The sequence below is a fragment of the Geotrypetes seraphini genome, chromosome 1 (assembly GCF_902459505.1).
Source record: "Geotrypetes seraphini chromosome 1, aGeoSer1.1, whole genome shotgun sequence".
Taxonomy (NCBI): Eukaryota; Metazoa; Chordata; class Amphibia; order Gymnophiona; family Dermophiidae; genus Geotrypetes; species Geotrypetes seraphini.
In genome coordinates, this window is record NC_047084.1 from 179,336,142 (window position 1) to 179,357,017 (window position 20,876).

The 20,876-nt window shown below is 43.5% G+C and overlaps 1 protein-coding gene across 9 annotated transcripts in view; it reads right to left on the bottom strand.

Annotated features, from left to right (window-relative positions):
* NEK1 (NIMA related kinase 1) overlaps window positions 1–15,864 on the bottom strand; it is a 312,305-nt gene extending 296,441 nt beyond the window's left edge. For 3 of the 9 annotated variants that reach the window (XM_033942234.1, XM_033942215.1, XM_033942206.1), the window contains exons 1-3: window positions 15,318–15,861; window positions 15,127–15,223; window positions 1,924–2,021 (exon numbers count right to left, since the gene is read on the bottom strand). In XM_033942234.1, coding sequence (XP_033798125.1) covers window positions 1,924–2,021; window positions 15,127–15,223; window positions 15,318–15,434 — 312 coding nt within the window. In that variant the 5' untranslated portion in view covers window positions 15,435–15,861. Of the gene's footprint in view, window positions 1–1,923; window positions 2,022–15,126; window positions 15,241–15,317 lie in introns of all 9 variants that reach the window. The other 6 variants (XM_033942224.1, XM_033942198.1, XM_033942264.1 and 3 more) reach the window with 5 other exon arrangements.
* Between the last annotated feature and the right edge of the window lie 5,012 nt (window positions 15,865–20,876).

Consider the following 20,876-nt stretch of genomic DNA (forward strand, 5'->3'; position numbering starts at 1 on the left):
AGAGGTAGACCAGCACTTCGATGAAGATCTGGAATCAGTACCTTGCAGCCTCAAGGTGCTATACTTAGGCTGAACCGGTACCGAGGGAGTTGATGTAAGAACTGGTGTCAAGTGCAATTTAAACATGTCACCGATCTCCCTCCAAAAAAACTCATTGAGTTGTTCCTTGAAGAGTTGCACCAGTACCCTTGGCTCAACAGCTGATACCATCAGTGTGGCAGGGGGTCGAGGGGAGGATGACCTTGATGAGGATGCAAGCCCTGAAGGAGACACAACCTGCAGAGATGGAAAGCAATGGCATCGACGTTTGGCCTGCATCGAGGGACTCGATACTGTAGAGTCCAGCAACACTTGCTGGGAAGAGGATGGCTTCTTAGCTTCCCCGATGCTGGAATCTCGTCTGATGTTGATACCGATGATGGTACCGCCAGTACCAAAGGTTCTGATTTTTTCCTGGTGTCCATGGCTGAGCTGAACATCTTCTCTTGTTCTATAAGATGAGCCTTCACTGAGCACTTTTGTAAGGTGGAACAGTGTGTGCAGGTGTCAACTCGATGCTCAGGTGTCAACTCGATGCGGATCAGTGATTGAAACAGGCTGCTGGCACCGACAACACTTTTTAAAACTGGTCAACAGTTTCCATATGGACGGAAAAATTGTGGCAGCAAAATTAAGCTCAATGATGAGAAAGGAAAAAAGCCCGCTGAGGGAGAACATGAAGGCAGAAAAGCCCAAGTGAAGAAAAAAGAAATTTTATTTTTTTACTTTTTTTCAAAACAAAGATAATAAAAAAGAAGAAAAAATGGCCAATGGCCACTCAAAGACATAAAACGTTGTTTTATGGGTTAAAGCAATGCAGACTGGATGGAGTCCAGAAAAAAGCACTTCTGCACTCCATGGAAAAAGAAGAACTGAGGTACTGCGAGCTGGCAGGAAGACACTCACGCATGCATGGTGCGGGAAGTCGCAAAGTTTCTTAAAACTTAAGTGACAGCAAAATGGGGAGGAGCCTTGTTAAGATGACATCCTGAAGGAGTCTGGCAGAATGCCACCGTATCTTTTACCGGACTAGGTGGAGAATCGACGGACAACGAGTTGGATGACGAGAATCACAGCATGGCGGGGGATGAGGACGACGGGGAGCCGGAGCTTTGTCTAAAGGGAGAAGGCCAGGAACTGGAGCAGATCATGGTGGAAGCTCTGAATTCAGAAAAGTACACAGAGGACAGGAAATCAGAGCGGGCCACAGGGGAGTGTGAGCCAAGTGGAGAGACGGGAGAGAGGAAACCAAAGGACCGGACACAATCCCCTGCAAGCTCAAAGCTAGTCTGACACGACCCCTGGGGCAGCGTGATCCGAGTGTGAATGGTGGGCAGGAAGCAGAGAACTGGCCCAGAGAGGAGAGGCATAGTGAGGAAGAGGAAGAGGAAGATACAGAGGAGGCGAGCGTTGTGCATCACTCTGCAAAGAGGCAGCCGTCCAGCAGGAGACCGCGCTGGACCACTGCCACTTAAAAAAGGTACCGGGGAGGGGGATGTGGACGGCTTCAGGCTTTGGACTGCAGGCTGTTTCGGGCTTTGGGCTGCAGGCTGCTTCAGGCTGTGGGCTTCCCAGCACCAGATGCACCAGACGCACCTACGTGTAGAGGAGGAAAAACCAAGAAGAAAAAAATTCTGAACCAAATTTTTTTTTCTTGGTTTTTCCTCCTCTACAGGTGGGTGCGTTTTATGGTCAGGTGCGTCTTATGATCCGAAATATACGGTAAGTGTGAGGAGAGAGGAGCAAGCAGTAAAAATGAAAAAGTGAAACCTTTCTGTAGAAACTATGATTTAATTAAAGTCTTTCTGACTAGTGATTTAAAATCAAATCCACCCTGGTTTAATGCTGCTCTTTACAATACAAATCTCAAACTGATTTGCTTACCTGATCTTCTGAAAACAAAACACCTTTTTGAGCATTTATTCTTTTGAAGAGGTCTCCACCTTCGCAATAATCCATCACTATGTAAAGACAGCCACCTTCTACAATAAGAAAACCATAAATTAAAACACAAGTGGCACCGTAAAACCAACTGAGAGTTAGAAGATCTTCTAGAGCATTCTCTCGCAAACTCTTGGCTGGTGGCACACTAAATCCAGTGCCCTGGCCAGAAGGCACCAAAGTGCGCGCGAATGTCGATGCGATGATGTCATGCCCATGTGTGACATCATCACGTCGATGTCCACATATGCGCGGAGGCCCAACTGGCTACAACCCACTTTGGTTGGGGGATCGTTGAAGAAGAAAGGTGCAGGGAGAACAGGAGAGACACCGGCGAGGAGGAAGAGGGTCATTCACACCGGCTGACTGCCTACAGGACGTGCCTCTCACAGTGAGTAAGACGATTCTCCTTCTTCCCAGTGTGTGTCGCGGCACACCTGAAATCTCAGGAGGCACACTGGCATGCCATGGCACACAGTTTGTGATACACTGTTCTAGAGCAATGGTTCCTAAACCTGACCTGAGGCCCCCCCGGCTTGATTCTCTAAACTCACCAGTAAAATCCAGCAAGTCAATGTAGTGGCCATAATAGGAGCGACATTCAAATTATATGCACGCTATTTATGCAGAGAATTGCCAGTAAAGAATGGGAGGAACTGTGCCTGGTGCATGCTCAGAAGAGCAAACGCCAAGCACAGCTCCTCCCTTCTGTCAAAGCTACTCTCCTTGCACTAATCAACTGAGATGCAGGTCTCCCTGAGTCCTACTGGCTCAGCTGATTAACCGGCAGACAGAGTAGCAGAACGAAAAGTCCCCCCTCCCACCGATTCCCACCCCTCATCCACTGCTATTGCCCCCCCCCCCCCCAAAACCCTGTACAAGATCAGCAGGTGGAATGCCCATTTCCTCCTACCACCGCTGGGGTCCCCTGACAATCCCCCACAACCCCCCCTCCCGTACATTTAAACTGAAAGACAGCATGAGGGATGCCTACTCCCCCTGCCGCCGGAGTCTCCCAGCTCTCCGACAACCCGCCACCCCCATACCTTTAAACCAGTGGTCTAAAACTCAAACCTTTTGCAGGGCCACATTTTGGATTTATAGGTATTTGGAGGGCCACAGAAAAAATAGTTAATGTCTTATTAAAGAAATGACAATTTTGCATGAGGTAAAACTCTTTATCTTCTATATATATATAAAATCGGAGGTATGTATGTGTGTATGTGTGTGTGTATGTGTGTATGTGCCGCGATCACGCAAAAACGGCTTGACCGATTTGAACGAAACTTGGTATGCAGATCCCTCGCTACCTGGGATGATATGTTCTGGGGGTCTCGCGGCCCACCTGCACACGTGGGCGGAGCTACAAACAGAAAATCAGATTTCACCCATTCATGTCAATGGAAAAAATGTAAAAAGCTGCCAACGCAAAAACGGCTTGCCCGATTTGAACGAAACTTGGTATGCAGATCCCTCACTACCTGGGGTGATATGTTCTGGGGGTCTCGCGGCCCACCTGCACACATGGGCGGAGCTACAAACAGAAAATCTGATTTCACCCATTCAAGTCAATGGAAAAAATGTAAAAAGCTGTGGGACCGATTTGAACGCAAATTGGTATGCAGATCCCTCACCACCTGGGGTGATATGTTCTGGGGGTCTCGCGGCCCACCTGCACACGTGGGCGGAGCTACAAACAGAAAATCAGATTTCACCCATTCACGTCAATGGAAAAAATGTAAAAAGCTGTGGGACCGATTTGAACGAAACTTGGTATGCAGATCCCTCACTACCTAGGGTGATATGTTCTGGGGGTCTCGCGGCCCACCTGCACACGTGGGTGGAGCTACAAACAGAAAATCAGATTTCACCCATTCAAGTCAATGGAAAAAATGTAAAAAGCTGTGGGACCGATTTGAACGAAACTTGGTATGCAGATCCCTCACTACCTGGGGTGATATGTTCTGGGGGTCTCGCGGCCCACCTGCACACATGGGCGGAGCTACAAACAGAAAATCAGATTTCACCCATTCAAGTCAATGGGAAAAATGTAAAAAGCTGTGGGACCGATTTGAACGAAACTTGGTATGCAGATCCCTCACTACCTGGGGTGATATGTTCTGGGGGTCTCGCAGCCCACCTGCACACGTGGGCGGAGCTACAAACAGAAAATCATATTTCACCCATTCAAGTCAATGGAAAAAATGTAAAAAGCTGTGGGACCGATTTGAACGCAAATTGGTATGCAGATCCCTCACTACCTGGGGTGATATGTTCTGGGGGTCTCGCGGCCCACCTGCACACGTGGGCGGAGCTACAAACAGAAAATCAGATTTCACCCATTCACGTCAATGGAAAAAATGTAAAAAGCTGTGGGACCGATTTGAACGATACTTGGTATGCAGATCCCTCACTACCTGGGGTGATATGTTCTGGGGGTCTCGCGGCCCACCTGCACACGTGGGCGGAGCTACAAACAGAAAATCAGATTTCACCCATTCAAGTCAATGGAAAAAATGTAAAAAGCTGTGGGACCGATTTGAACGCAAATTGGTATGCAGATCCCTCACTACCTGGGGTGATATGTTCTGGGGGTCTCGCGGCCCACCTGCACACGTGGGCGGAGCTACAAACAGAAAATCAGATTTCACCCATTCACGTCAATGGAAAAAATGTAAAAAGCTGTGGGACCGATTTGAACGAAACTTGGTATGCAGATCCCTTACTACCTGGGGTGATATGTTCTGGGGGTCTCGCGGCCCACCTGCACACATGGGCGGAGCTACAAACAGAAAATCAGATTTCACCCATTCAAGTCAATGGAAAAAATGTAAAAAGCTGTGGGACCGATTTGAACGAAACTTGGTATGCAGATCCCTCACTACCTGGGGTGATATGTTCTGGGGGTCTCGCAGCCCACCTGCACACATGGGCGGAGCTACAAACAGAAAATCTGATTTCACCCATTCAAGTCAATGGGAAAAATGTAAAAAGCTGTGGGACCGATTTGAACGAAACTTGGTATGCAGATCCCTCACTACCTGGGGTGATATGTTCTGGGGTCTCACGGCCCACCTGCACACGTGGGTGGAGCTACAAACAGAAAATCAGATTTCACCCATTCATGTCAATGGAAAAAATGTAAAGAGCTGCCATTCTCACAGTAATTCAAAAACGGCTTGACCGATTTGACAGAAACTTGGTATGCAGATCCCTCACTACCTGGGGTGATATATTCTGGGGGTCTCGCGGCCCACCTGCACACGTGGGCAGAGCTACAAACAGAAAATCAGATTTCACCCATTCATGTCAATGGAAAAAATGTAAAAAGCTGCCATTCTCACAGTAATTCCAACTACCTGGGGTGATATGTTGTGGGGGTCTCGCGGCCCACCTGCACACGTGGGCGGAGCTACAAACAGAACATCAGATTTCACCCATTCATGTCAATGGAAAAAAAGTAAAACGCTCCCATTCTCACAGTAATTCAAAAACGGCTTGACCGATTTGAACAAAACTTGGTATGCAGATCCCTCACTACCTGGGGTGATATGTTCTGGGGGTCTCACGGCCCATCTGCACACGTGGGCGGAGCTACAAACAGAACATCAGATTTCACCCATTCATGTCAATGGAAAAAATGTAAACAGCGGCCATTCTCACAGTAAATCTAAAATGGCTTGATCGAGTTGAACGAAACTTGGTATGCAGATCTCTCACTAACTGGGGTGATATGTTCTGGGGGTCTCTTCACCCAAGAATTTATATGTTCTTGCTCCTGGAGGTGAAACTAAAAATGTTGTTTATAATCAAGTTTTGTGTTAGTTGTATTGTATTCATTTTGTCAAATATTTCACATTGTAATTTGAATATTGTACTTTTTATAAAGCTGTAAAAAAATAATTTCATTCACCACTATAAAGTATCTTTATTTGAATCCATTTACAGTGTTATTGCTATAATTAAATACCCGTGCAACGCCGGGGCATCAGCTAGTAGTTTATAAATCTTCCCCCCTCCCCAAAGGCCTGCATGTTCCCCCTTCTTTGCAGCATCCTCCAGCTTCCCCCCTGGCCTCCCAGTCATACTTTCAGCTAATTACCGCAGTCTGTAGAGAGGATCGCCGGTGCTGTAGTGTTCTTTGCAGGCTGCCATCGGCCTCCGTAGCACGTTCCCTCTGTCGCAGTCCTGCCCCTCCTCTGACTTCAGGGGCAGGATCGCAGCAGAGGAAACGTGCTGCTGAGAATGACGGCAGCCTGCAAGGATCACTATAGAAGAGCAGGAGGTCAGGGGGGAAGCCAGAGAACGCTGCAAAGAGCAGGCAGCACTAGTATAGACCACAGGCCGCAAAATAGTACCTGGCGGGCCGCATGTGGCCCCTGGACCGTGAGTTTGAGACCACTGCTTTAAACTGAAAGATGGCAGGGGGGATGCCCACTCCCTCCTGTCGCAGGTGTCCTCTATCCTCTGTCCCCCACATCCACCCTTGAGAGCCCCCCGCCCCCTGAAACTGAAGGACAGCCAGAGGGATGTCTGCTCCATCCGGCTGACAGGCCCGCCTTCTCCTTTCTGGTGCATCCTGGGATGAACTGAGAGGAACCTAAGGCCCTGATTGGTTCAGATGCCTAAGGCCCCTCCTCTGGGCAGGATTTTAGGCACTATTACATATCACTCACTAACATTCATTAAGCTCCAGCTTTAACTTTACCCCACGGTACATGTGTGTGTTTTGGCGCACTGACTCCCTGAAGACGCCAACACAGTAGGACTTTGGTTTCCTCTTTCAAGCCGTGAGCTTCTTTATATTAACACAAATTGTTTGTTCCTGTAATTTAATCGCCTTATCTTTGTATTTAGATGTACACACTTGGCACTATTTGTTTCAGATTTGTATTTTTGCTACGATCTGTACTTAGCTATGTATATTGATTCTTTTATCCCTTCGTGCCTCTATTAAGCATTCTCATAACGTGGATTTTCCCGGTCTCAAATTGTGCCTTATAATACCATTTGCACTCGGCGTTTCACATATCACTCATTAACACAAGTGGAAATGCAGTGGGCAAAATTGAAAGGAATGATTGTAAGGGCAACAAACCTTTTTGTGAGGCAAGTAAGTAAAAGTAAGAGGAATAAAAGGCTGTTATGGTTCTCAAAAGTAGTAGCTGAGAAGGTAAGGAATAAAAGGTTAGCTTTCATAAACTATAAAAGATCGCAGAAAGAGGAAGTCAGGCAAAAATATCTGGAAAAGTTAAGAGAAACTGGTCGTGTAGTCAGGAAAGCAAAGATACAAATGGAAGAAAAAAAAGCTGATACGGTAAAATGGGGAGACAAGAAATTTTTTTTATATATTAGTGATAGGAAGAAGTGCAATAGTGGCATTGTGAGACTCAAAGGTGAAGGGGAGGAATATGTAGAAGCTGATAAAGAAAAGGCCAAATTGCTTAACAAATATTTCTGTTCTGTGTTCATAGCTGAAGCGCCGGGAACAGGACTGCAGAAGACAAACGTGAATAGGGATGGAGGAGTAATAGACCTTGATGGTTTTCAAAGGGTTGTGTTCGTGAGGGGCTAGCTAAAATAAAGGTAGATAAAGCGATGGGGCCAGATGGTGTACAGCCAAGGGTGCTGAAGGAGAAGTTCTGGTAGCTCCACTGACTGACCATTTCAACGATTCTCTAAAGTCAGGAGTGGTACCAGAGGAATGGAGAAGGGCGGATGTGGGCCCTCTCCACATAAGTATAATTAAGGAAGAAGTAGGGAATTACAGGCCGGTAAGTCTGACTTCTGTGGGAAGCAAATTAATGGAAATGCTTTTAAAACAGAGAATGGTCAAGTTTCTGGAAGCCTGTGAATTACAGGAGGCAACATGGATTCAAGTTTCAAGTTTTATTGAGTTTAATATACCGACCATCAACATGTATCTGGCTGGTTTACAATGCTAAAAAAAAAGATAAAAAGTAAAATAATAATTATATAATTCACTAGAGGTAGGTCTTGTCAGACAAATCTGATCAATTTCTTTGATTGGGTGACCAGAGAATTGGATAGAGGATGTGCGCTAGATGTGTATTTAGCTTTTAGCAAAGCCTTTGACAGTGTTCCACACAGACGTCTAATAAATAAACTGAGTGCCCTCAGGATGGGTCCCAAAGTGATGGGTTGGGTCAAGAACTGGTTGAGTGGAAGGCGACAGAGGGTAGTGATCAATGGAGATTGCTCTGAGGAAAGGGGTGTTACCAGTGGTGTGCGGCAAGGTTCTGTTCTTGGGCCTGTTCTTTTTAAACATTTTTATAAATGATATTGCTGAAGGGTTGTCGGGTAAGATTTGCCTCTTTGCAGATGATATCAAAATCTGCAATAGAGTAGACACACCGGATGGTGTGAATAACATGAAGAAAGACCTGGTGAAGCTTGACGAATGGTCTGGAATTTGGCAGCTAAAATTTAATGCTAAGAAATGTAAGATCATGCATTTGGTCTGCAAAAACCCGAGGGAACAGTACAGTTTAGGGGGTGAAGAACTTATGTGCACGACAGAAGAGCGGGACTTGGGTGTGATTGTATGTGATGATCTTAAAATGGCCAAACAGGTTGAAAAGGTGATGGCGAAAGCTAAAAGGATTCTAGGCTGCAGAGGGAGAGGTATGACCAGCAAGAAAAAGGAGATATTGATGCCCCTGAGACCTCATTTAGAATATTGTGTACAATTCTGGAGGCCACACCTTCAAAAAGATATAAAAAGGACGGAGTCGGTCCAGAGGAAAGCTACTAAAATGGGGCGTGATCTTCATCATAAGGCGTAAAGGGACAGACTTAAAGATCTCAATCTGTATACTCTGTAAGAAATGCAGGAGAGGGGAGATATAATAGACATTTAAATACCTACGTAATGTAAATGCGCATGAGTCGAGTCTTTTTCATTTGAAAGGAAACTGCAATCAGAGGGCATAGGGTGAAGTTAAGAGGTAATAGGCTCAGGAGTAATCTAAAGAAATAGTTTTTTTACAGAAAGAGTGGTACGTGTGGATCAGTCTCCCGGAAGAGGGGTGGAGACAAAGACTAAGTCTAAATTCAAGAGGGCTTGGCATAGGCATGTGGAATCTCTCAGAGAGGGAAAGAGATAATGGTTACTGCGGATGGGCGGATTAGATGCCATTTGGCCATTTGCCCTTTATCTACTATCATGTTTCTATGTTAACTTTGCAAAATCATTATATACAGTATATAGTTTTCATTTTTTAGTTACTTGTTTGTTACTTGTTTGTTCCCTGAAAAAGGCATTCCAGATAGCCGAAACTGAGATCCTAGTCAAGGCCTTATTTCAAAGATCTGATTCCAAATCAAGTAACTTCAGTGGGACTTTATATGAAAGATATGTTTGGATTTTATGAGACTAAATGTAACTGTTGGTTGATTCAGATATCTCGCTTGCTTTTTCTGTTTGTTTGTCACATATCCTATGGAAAACATAGGTTCACTACAAATTTCTGACAATGTAGAAACCTTCCTATTCCTGCCCCATCTCATATGAAAGAGACCCAAATCTGTAGTAAATGCTTCATAAAGAGATTGTGCAGGCAACTCTCAATTTCTTTTGGAAGATGGGAGGTCCATAACAAATGCAAAAGTGGTATATAGGGATATTGCCTCTGTTCCAAGCAGAAAACAACAAACAGACTGCAGACAATGTACAAGATGCAGGCGTTGTTTATTAGTAAATGCAGTAACATATACAACCTTATAGCCAACCAAGGGTTGTATATGTTACTGCATTTACTAATAAACAACGCCTGCATCTTGTACATTGTCTGCAGTCTGTTTGTTGTTTTCTGGTTGCTGTTGTTTACTGCAGACTACGTTGGATTTTCTTTCTCCCATTTGTGCACTCTGTTCCAAGCAGACACTAAGTTTATCTATCCCAAATTCCCAATCTACCAGAAAACGTAATTGCAATGCCCAGTCGTACCACAATTTATTGGGGATCGCCCTTCTCCCCTGCTCCTGGCTACTGACAAGCACCCTTAACAAAAGTCTAGGACATTTTTCGCCCTATATAAAGGTCAGGAACACTCATTGGATCTGTTTTAGCACCTTGTGGGGTAACCTAATTGGGAGCACCTGAAATAAAAACAGAAGGCAAAGTAGTATATTCATTTTAAGAACTGAAATCCAGTCCCACCAAAATAGATATCTATAGATTTGTTGCAAAAGGGTAGGATAGTTCCACTGATCTTTATCCTCGCCTGTGGAGAGGTATAAATAGCTTTGACCCCTGAGAGAAACACTCACCAATTCCCACTTTTGACAATATTTGCAACAGGAAGGCCCAGCACACCCTGTCAAAAGCCTTTTCAGCATTGATTGATAACAACACTGCTTCTATCCAGGTGTGCTGGGCCTCCTATATCAAATGTAAATTACGTCTAATATTATTTCCCAACCTCCTTTTACAAATAAAGTCAGAGTGTCTGCCAGCCAATCTGTCAGCTAAAATGTTTGCAATTATCTTAATATCAATATTCAGCAAAGAAATGGGGCGGTAGGAGCCACACCCTGCAAGGTCTTTTCCTGGCTTTAAAAAGAAAGACATACCCACCTCTCTCATAGGAGCTGCAGAGGATCTTTCCAATAGGCCATTGGCCACCCTCTGTAATAGGCTCCCAGTTTCGCTGCAAATTTTTTGTAAACCATCCAACCAGATTTCAAATGTTTAACGGAACTAAGGATTTCCGCTTCAATAATGAGAGAATGCAACCATTCCCTCTCCATTTCAGACAATCTTGACATTTGAATAGTAGTTAAACAGGCAGTTACTCTGTCTAACCCCCCCCTTAGATTTCTGCATATATAAAGAGATAATATGCCAGAAAATGGTGAGCTATTTCCCAATCAGTATATAGCATTTATCACTCACCTCTTTAATCTGGATATTCTAAGCCCTGGTGTGTGGCTCCAATTTATTTTTAAACTTAAAAAATTGCTGTTGCAACCGCTGGCAAGCAAAGTTCACCTCTTCTATTTTTAGATGAATGAACTCTGCCTTCACCTGCTGCAACAACTTCAAAATTTGGGGTCTTGAGTTGCTTTATGTTTTTTATATAACACCAATAATTTCTCCTGAAGCTCCAAAGAAACTCACTTCCTCTGTCTCTTCTTTCTCATCAAAGGGAAAACTTCCCAGTCAGCCACAAGAGGCGCATAGGATACGCTGCTCGCGGCTTTAAGCAAACGCTGTAGCAAGACGGAAGAGGGAGCCGGCAGAGGAAAATACCGCATCGTGAGCGGGGCCGCACAGAATTTTTCACAAGGAAAACACCGCATTGTGAGCGGGGCCGCAAAGAATTCTTCACGGGGCCGCATGCGACCCGCGGGTTGTACACCCCTGTGTTAAAGGGAAGCAGCCGGCTAGGGAGGAGGTGGGACCGCTGGATGACGGAGACAGGAAGGGAGTGGTGAAGGAGGAGAAAGAAGTAGCAGAAAGACTTAACATGTTCTTTTCGTCTGTATTTACAAATGAAGACACATCCAACATACCGGAACTTGAGCAAATCTTCAATGGAGTTTAACCAGAAAAATTAACATCCATGGAAGTGAGCCTTGAAGATGTACACAGGCAGCTAGAAGGAACTAAAGGAGGAAATAGTGGAACTACTGCAGCAAATTTGCAATCTATCCCTGAAAATAGGCGTGATCCCGGAGGATTGGAAGATAGCCAACATTACGCTCATCTTTAAATAGGGATCAAGAGGTGATCCGGGAAACTACAGACCAGTGAGTCTGATCTCGGTTCCGGGGAAAATGTCGTTTATGGGCGATGTACGACCGATATTCAAAGAGCCTGGTCTTGCAGTGCCACATGTGAGACGATTGGGGTGGTATATGCTATTGTATGCCCGTGTGGCTTGTTTTATATTGGCCACACGGCGCTGAGCCTGAAGTCCAGGCTCTTTGAACATCGGTCGAACATCGCCCATAAACGACAAGTAGATGTATTAACCCGTCACTGTGTGGATAAACAACATTCTTTTGAGTTCACATGCTTTGTGATGGATCATATCCCAGTGACGTCACGGAGGGATGACATGAAGACTAAATTATATCAGAGTGAACAGAGGTCGATTTTCTTTATGGACACAATCTGGCCCAAGGGGCTGAACTAGAAAGTGGAATGGTGTGCGTTTTATTGAATATTGTTTTTTGATTTTTGTTGTGAATGATCTCCGGTGGAAATGACATCATGGAACGCGGAGTCTTTAATCCAGGAGCCATTTTGTTGCCAGTGCTGGATGGAGTTGGAAGGAACAAGAGCTTGTTATGGAATTTCCCTGATGCAGCCACTGATTGGCAAAACAAGAGCCTTGTTGGAAATACACCTGCTTATCTTCACTTGACTGCTGGTGGTGTATTGACCGGAACGTCGTGATAGTGGATGGAGTAATGGATCATCAGTGAAGCTAAGTACAGTTTTTTGGTTCTCTTGTTCTGTTTCTTGTTCCCTGTGCACAGTGGTGGGATGTTTCCCTGTTTTTGAAAATGACATTTTGATTGTAGTGGAGTTTTTTGCCCATGAAACAGAATAAGAATGGCTTAAAAACTCATTGGGTTGCCGTCTGCATATTATTGATGGTTGAGGCTTTTTCTCCACTTTTGAGTAAATGGTTTTCAGCAGGTACTTCCACCACTCTGGCAAATAACATTTTTCTTAGATTTTGGATTTAAATGTCTCTTATCATATCTCCCCTCTCCCGCCTTTCCTCTAAACTCTAAAGTATACATATTGAGATCTTTAAGTCTGTCCCTATACGCCTTATGATGAAGACCACGCACCATTTTAGTACCCTTCCTCTGGACCGACTCAATTCTTTTTATATCTTTTTGATGATGCGGTCTCCAGAATTGTACACAATATTCTAAACGAGGTCTCACCAGAGTCTTATACATACCTCTTCCTATGCACCCTAGCATCCTTCTAGCTTTCACTGTCACCTTTTCAACCTGTTTGGCCACCTTCAGATCATTACATACAATCACAACTAAGTCCAGCTTCTGTCGTGCACAAAAGTTCTTCACCCCCCTAAACTGCACTGTTTCTTTGGATTTTTGCAGCCCTAATGCATTAACTTGCATTTCTTAGCATTAAATTTTAGCTGCCAAATTTCAGACCATTCTTCAACCATTCTTCACCTGTTCAGTATCATAAGGTTGACTTATGGAATCATCTTCCAATTACTATGGGCTCCTTTTACAAAGGTGTGCTAACGTTTTTAGCGTAAGCACCGGATTAGCGTACGCTACCCGAAAAACTACCGCCTGTTCAAGAGGAGGTGATAGTGGCTAGTGCGTGCTATTCCGTGCGCCTTTGTAAAAGGAGCCCTTTAAGATCTTGTAATAATTATTTTAGAGTCCGTAAGTTAAAAACATACTTATTTTGTAATCTTAATAGCTGATATTTAATTTGCAATATGTTTGTTGTGGTGCTTCATGGTTCCTGAATTAATTGATTCAGCTCCTATTCAGTGGAATCCATCCTAGAATTGACAAAGTATAGGCGGAATACAAATATTGGCATAATATAATATTTTCCTTTGTTGGGGTTTTTTGTTAGGTTGTTTGTTTGTTTTTTAAATTTATTAAGGAACCCTTTTACTAAGCTGCAATGAGCACTAATGCGCACATACCCCCCATCCTCCTTTTTTATTATGCTGTGCTGCTGAGCAGTATGAGCTAAATGCTGAGTTGCTCATAGGAATAAAATGGGTGGCTTGGCATTTAGTCCACACTGTTCAGCAGCAAGGCTTGATAAAAGAGGGGATATTGCAGCAAAAATAGCCTAATGCAGGATGCACTCAAACAGGGGTCTCAAAGTCCCTCCTTGAGGGCCGTAATCCAGTCAGGTTTTCCCCAATGAATATGCATGAGATCTATGTGCACGCACTGCTTTCAATGCATATTCATTGGGGAAATCCTGAAAACCCGATTGGATTGCGGCCCTCAAGGAGGGACTTTGAGATCCCTGCACTAAAACATTCTGCACTAATTTTTGTCCTCTTCGTGCAATATTTATTTATTTAGGAGGGCATGCCAGGAGCAGAGAACAAGCATGGAAGCACTATTCAGTTAGCACATTAACATTAACCCTCATTAAATTTATAATGCAGACTTAACACAGGAGACAGTTTGTGCACTTGTGTTAGTTATTTTAATGGACACACAAACACGAGGGTTCTTCAAAAGGTTTCTGCGCTTTCATATTATCACGGAAAATGGTTTGGACGGGAGAAGCGGTATGAGAACATGTCATAGCATGTTATGTGACTAGTCAGTCAGGCATGCCAGGTCACCTTGCAGGTAGTGATGTAATTTGTTTTTGAGATATTTAATAAATAATATTTTTTTTAAAAAAGCATGGAACAGATTTTGTCGGCAGCCACCTTAAAAGCAGTTGCTGACTGAGTGTCAATCACAAGATGGCACCACTTACAGAATCGCACCACCGGCAAAGGTAGGCACCAGAAATATAGGCCAGGGTTTTCCAGTCCTATATTTCTGGCGCCTACCTTTAATGAGAATAGCGCCTTACAATGCCTAATGCCACTTCCAGCATTAGCCATGCCTACAATAGCGTTAGGTGCCGTAAAGCATCTACAGTAATGTAATTCCGGCACCTTGAAAATCAGTGATAAACGTAGTTTAAAATGTGTTTGTCTACCTGCGCCATATAGAGAATCCAGGCCTAAGTCCTGTACATAGAAATGGGTTTAGCATCAGGAAAGACTCGCATAAGAAAGAACTAAACCCATTTCTTTGTGTAGTTTAGTGAAAGAGCTCCTAATTAGGTATTCAATTGTAATACATGTACAGTTCTGCAGCACAAATGTCTTTGCACCTTAGTTCAGTGTTTCTCAACTCGGTCCTGGCGAACCCCCTTGCCAGTCAGGTTTTCAGGATATCCACAATGAATATGCATAAGCTTGATTTGCATGCACTGCCTCCATTATATGCAAATTTCTTTCATGCATATTCATTGTGGATAACCTGAAAACCTGACTGACAAGGGGTACTCCAGGACCCAGTTGAGAAATACTGCCTTAGTTAACCAATTTGCATTTACCAATAAGTTTTTGTTTGTATGCAATATCTGACCTTCAAATGACTCTTTGTACTGGACAATATTTGGATGTTTCATGTTGGCCAACACAGCAACTTCTTTCCTGGACTCCTGTCTTTCTTTGTTGGACATCTATAAATCAAAGAAGACTACCACATAAATGATTTTTTTTTTAAGTATGTTCTCCAAAGGGCAAACAGAATAAGCTGCATTAAGCTGTACTTACTCTTGAGATGTTAATCTCTTTGACCACGTAGTGCTTGCCATCTTCTTTGGACCTCACCAGAATAGCTTTCCCAAAGGAGCCTTCCCCGATCTTATTCACCTTAGCATATTTCTCCATCTTTTCCCATCCAAAACATCCTAAGCAGCGTGCCCGGAAACAGTGCCGATTCTAACTCGGGCGGGGACTTCCAGAACCAAACTCCGAGGGGGGGGGAGAAAATGACGAGCTCGGCCGGCTCCAGAACCGAACGTCAGCGAGAACTAAGCACTCGTTGGGCTCCGTCGCGAAAGCCGGCGGGACGTTCGGTAAGCTCAGTCCAGAACCGACCGGAGCGGCGCTCACTGTGGCTCTCTGATGTTACTCGTTGCTCGGCAGCGACCTAAGCTAAACTAGTAGCGCCTGCGCTGTCAGCGGCCTGATCCCACCCCCCTCACCCCTAGCTGCACCAATGAGAAAGCCGTCACGAGCGTTCTCAGGTCCTGAAAGAGGTTTAGTAAACGCCGGACAGCGATTCTTTCAACTGTACTAATACACGCAATCAGACGAAGAAGCCCTTGAAAGGGAGTGTAAATGCCGCGTGCGCCTAGCTCGCTCAGACGCTACTCTGAACGCGCGGGAGGAAGCGCGACAGATTGGTTTCTTGGTATTCTACCTGAACAGCTCCTCTAACTTATAGGACGTTTAGGTGTCCTATGGCTTTCAAAAATTCCGCTATCACCTAACATGAGTTATCATATTTACATTTGTTCATTGGCTGTGCGCTCCCGACGTCAGAGGTAGGCAGTGGTCATAAAATAATGTGATTCAACTGTGTATTTTAATCCAAAGGGTGCACCTGAATAACCAGCAATAATTGAAGATGTTTGACCATTCAACTAAGAGGTCTGAATAACTGCTGTACTGTCAGCCATTGGGCTAGCAGCTGACCTAGACCTTGGTATGATGCATCAAGCAAGCACAAGTTACAACCAACTACAGAGGTTGGTCTTTTAGACTGAATAATGGATAGTACAAGCTGGACTTAAATGGAGAAAAGAACAAGGTAGCAAAATGGACAAACTGTATGAGCTGCATAATGTATGCAAGTGCTCTTAGAGCATAAATTGTATTAGCTTCTGACAGGAATAACTGATCAGCAGTTCTCAACCAGGGTAACATAGTAAATGACAGCAAATAAAGACCTTAATGGTCCATCCAGTCTGCCCATAAGTTATATCCATTAGAAAATACATGATAAAATTAACTTGTCCTAGGTTCCAAATGCTGTAGTTGCCATCCAAGCTCACTCCAGCCTATCCAGAATGAGCCACTGATTCAAGAGGTGAACGTCGGCTGCGCAGGTTGGTACATGCCAATTATCACACTACCATGGAGCAACTCACCGCTCAAACGAACCAGGAGGCTTCAAGATGTGTGTCCAAACGACTGTACAGTGAGCCCTGTTGTGAATGGGGCTCTGGAGCAGACAGCTGGTGACTGCACCCATGCTCACAAGGGTTCATCACAAAAATGGCTACAATTTGCAACGAAGTACCAACACTGGACCTGCACCGACTAGCAGAGGGTTACCTTCTCCAATAAGTCACATTTTGAACTCCATTGAATGGATGGATGTTGGCATGGCAGGCGTGAAACCACTGAGTGTCTAACTGGGATCTTAACAAGTTAATTGGATTTAAAATTTATGTGCGTAAGACTATTCCCCTGTTTTACTAAGGTGTGCTATGCCCTTTGCACGCTAAATATACGCGTGCGCTACCCGCTAACACGTCCATAGACTAACATGCATGCGTTAGCATTTAGCGCGTGGTTAGCATGCGCTAAAACAGCGCAGCTTTTTAAAAAAAAAAAACTATGACTTGCACTAAGAACAATGCTAAGTACTTTAAGCTCTATGAGGTTTAAAAGTTTACAGCACATATGCACTTTTTGGAATGGCACTTTAAGCACTAGTGCACTTTCTGTCGGTCCAGAGACTCTGAAATTAACTGTGAGGTTTAATTAGCTTTTATTATGAATGAAGTATACAGTCCCTCTAGTATTAAAAAGTAGTAAATAGTATTAAGCAGTAATCTTAATGAAAAGCAGTGAAGAAATAAAATTATATTTAATGTTTGAAAGATGGTAGGGAGGATGGGTTCAAGCTGGTTATGTGAATGTGCGTAAGAGAAAAGAAGCATCTTTCTCTTTGAAAGAACCCTGAATGGGTGAAAATCTAATACTCAATATTCCGAGGCTTGTTCCTGTCTATAAATAGAAAAAAAAAAGAAATTATCTCCAGTGTCATTTTGATTTATTTTGGTGATTCTATATATTGCACTATGTTGAGTCATAAAAAACTTTACTATAATAAAAGAAGGTACAGTCAGACAGTATTCAGACTCAATCTCAAGGTCCAGGCAGGAATATAAGCAGCTATGAAGGTTGTTAAGGGGGCAGACCAGTGTGAAGTATCTTAGGCGTTAAAGTTAATACCTTATATCGAATCCAGTAAATGATGAGGAATTAATGACAACAGTAAAAGAGAGGAGTAAATTGATCAAAGTGGCCAGCAGACGGCAGAAGACAGATGAAAGTATTTTGGACTGATTTAAGCCATTTTGAAAGAGCAGAGGAAAGACCATATGCACAAAATTACAATAGTCTATTCTTGAAGAAACTAAAGCATAAAGAAGGGTGACACAGACAGAGTTGCTAAATTAAACTCATCATTGATCAAATAAGAACTTTCAATAAAATCCCTTGTGTTGTATTGCAACAACGGCTTTGCCTTTCTTTTGTTTTTTTCTGTGCTGGGCAAAGGAAGACTTCTCTTTTTCTGTCTCGTCGGTATTACAAATATGACATTTGTGCCCATCATGCTGAAATGACGGAACATAAATGGAACGTCATGCCATTTTCAAATTCATGGACTTTATATGATGTGGGTTGTCATATAAAAACAGTAAACAACACTGTCAAGGTATCCGAGTTGAAATTGTTAGCATATGTGGTGCGCTATTCAAGTACTGAAGGGAATAAACTTAGCAGATAAAGACAGATTGTTCACCCTCTCCAAGGTAGAGAGAACGAGAGGGCACTCTCTAAAGTTAAAAGGGGATAGATTCTGTACAAACGTAAGGAAGTTCTTCTTCACCCAAAGAGTGGTAGAGAACTGGAATGCTCTTCCGGAGTCTGTTATAAGAGAAAACACCCTCCAGGGATTCAAAACAAGGTTGGACAAATTCCTGCTGAACCAGAATGAACGCAGGTAGGTCTGGTCTCGGTTAGGGCACTGGTCTTTGACCTGGGGACTGCCGTGTGAGCGGACTGCTGGGCGCGATGGACCACTGGTCTGACCCAGCAGTGGCTATTCTTATGTTCTTATCTCATAATAAAATATTATAACATTAAGGACATTGTTGGACGTCTAAATCTCACAGGATGTCCGGGGCGGTACTTGGAGAGATCTCCCAGGAAAGAGACTTGAGAGTTCTGATCGACAAGTCGATTAAGCCGTCCGCGCAATGCGCAATGGTGTGAACAGAATGCTAGGAATAATAAAGAAGGGGGATCACGAACAGATCGGAGAAGGTTATCATGCTGCTGTACCAAGCCATGGTGCTCCCTCACCTGGAGTACTGCGTCCATCACTGGTCACCGTACTTGAAGAAGGACACGGTACTACTCGAAAGGGTCCAGAGAAGAGCAACTAAAATGGTTAAGGGGCTGGAGGAGTTGCCATACAGTGAGAGATTGGAGAAACTGGGCCTCTTCTCCCTTGAAAAGAGAAGACTGAGAGGGGACATGATCGAAACGTTCAAGATACTGAAGGAAATAGACTTAGTAGATAAAAACAGATTGTTCACCCTCTCCAAGGTAGGAAGAACGAGAGGGCACTCTCTAAAGCTGAAAGAGGATAGATTCCGTACAAACATAAGGAAGTTCTTCTTTACCCAGAGAGTGGTAGACAACTGGAACGCTCTTCCAGAGTCTGTTATAGGGGAAAACACCCTCCAGGGATTCAAGTCAAAGTCGGACAAGTTCCTGCTAAACTGGAATGTACGCAGGTGAGGCTGGACTCATTTAGAGCACTGGTCTTTGACCTGAGGGCCGCCGCGTGAGCGGATTGCTGGGCAGGATGGACCACCGGTCTGACCCAGCAGTGGCAATTCTTATGTTATGTTCACCTAAAACTTGATTTTCTAAAGGACATCTAAAAAATTGGACGTCTAAACAATGTTGAGTGTGATTCTACAAAGGACGCCTATCTTGGACGTCCAAACTGCGCCTAACTTTAGATACGTTTTGTAGAATCAGGGCCATAATGTGTATATGTCATTCAATTCAGCTAAATTCATCTCATGCACTGAAGGTAATACCAAGAAATGTTGAATTCATTATATCAGAGACCTATAACTGGTTTGCCCACAGTACCATTCACCAGCTGAAATATAAGCTATTACTTGAATGCATTAATGTTGATGAAGAACCACTTAAGATTTTAAAGTTGTCAGATACTCGTTCAGCGGGTCCTTGATCAATATGATGAACTGAAACTTCATTTTCAGATAGCCAAAGATGAGCTCTGTGACTATACCGCTGAGCTACTGTATCAGATGTTCTGTTCAGCAGAGAATAAACTTTATTTGCTGTTTTTACACCCCATATTACAGGAACTGAACAGAGTGAACAAATTATTTGAGCCAGGCAAAGTGAGTCCTGTTAAGTTGCTGACAGAACTGATAACTTTGAATTGAAACATGATTCAGTGAATTGGGGAACAACAATGGCTTTTGCTCTAGAGAACAGGTGTAAGCTGCTATTAACTTTGGTATTGAATTCCACTTACTGTTGCATGAGTCTAAAATTTAGTGCTCTTTGGAAGAGCAAATAAAAGAGTGCTGTTGAGATTTTCTGTGGAACTTCTAAGGGAACTGCATCAAAGATTGCTGGCAAACATTTAGCAGCTAGAGTCTCAGGCTGATCTCTCACCTTCTGCCATCCTTGGAGCACAGAAAGGGAATTTGGGAGATCTGGAGCAGCAGTGGATGTAAATCAGCACAATGGCATGACCAAACTTCAACAATAATGACATTTAGCAGTTTTGGATAACCGCAGCAAATTACACAGATGTTTCAGGGGATTTTGACTTTCTACCGCTGGGACATTTTTGCCTTGAGTGTGTTAGCGATGCCTTTCAGTAATGCAACTGTAGAAATAACTTTCTCTCAAATGAAACTGATTAAAATGAAACTGAGAAACAGGATTCAGCAAGGCATGCTGGAAACTTTGTTATGCATTTGAAGCTACATGAAACGCAAAGGAATCTGTTGCAGTGGATGTACAGTATCCCAACAACAGCAATGCTGAGTAAATTAAATTCCAGTATTTATTTGAGTGATGATCATAAAAATGATGTTTTATCTGATGAATATTTTGCAGATTGATAAGGTTTGTTATTATTTTAATTATAGTTGATTATGCAATTTTTATGTTGTGTACTCTTAGAAATATGAAGAAATACATTGGGCTGCTTTTTCAAGGTAAATGGCAGGATTTTTTTTTTTTTTAAAGTAT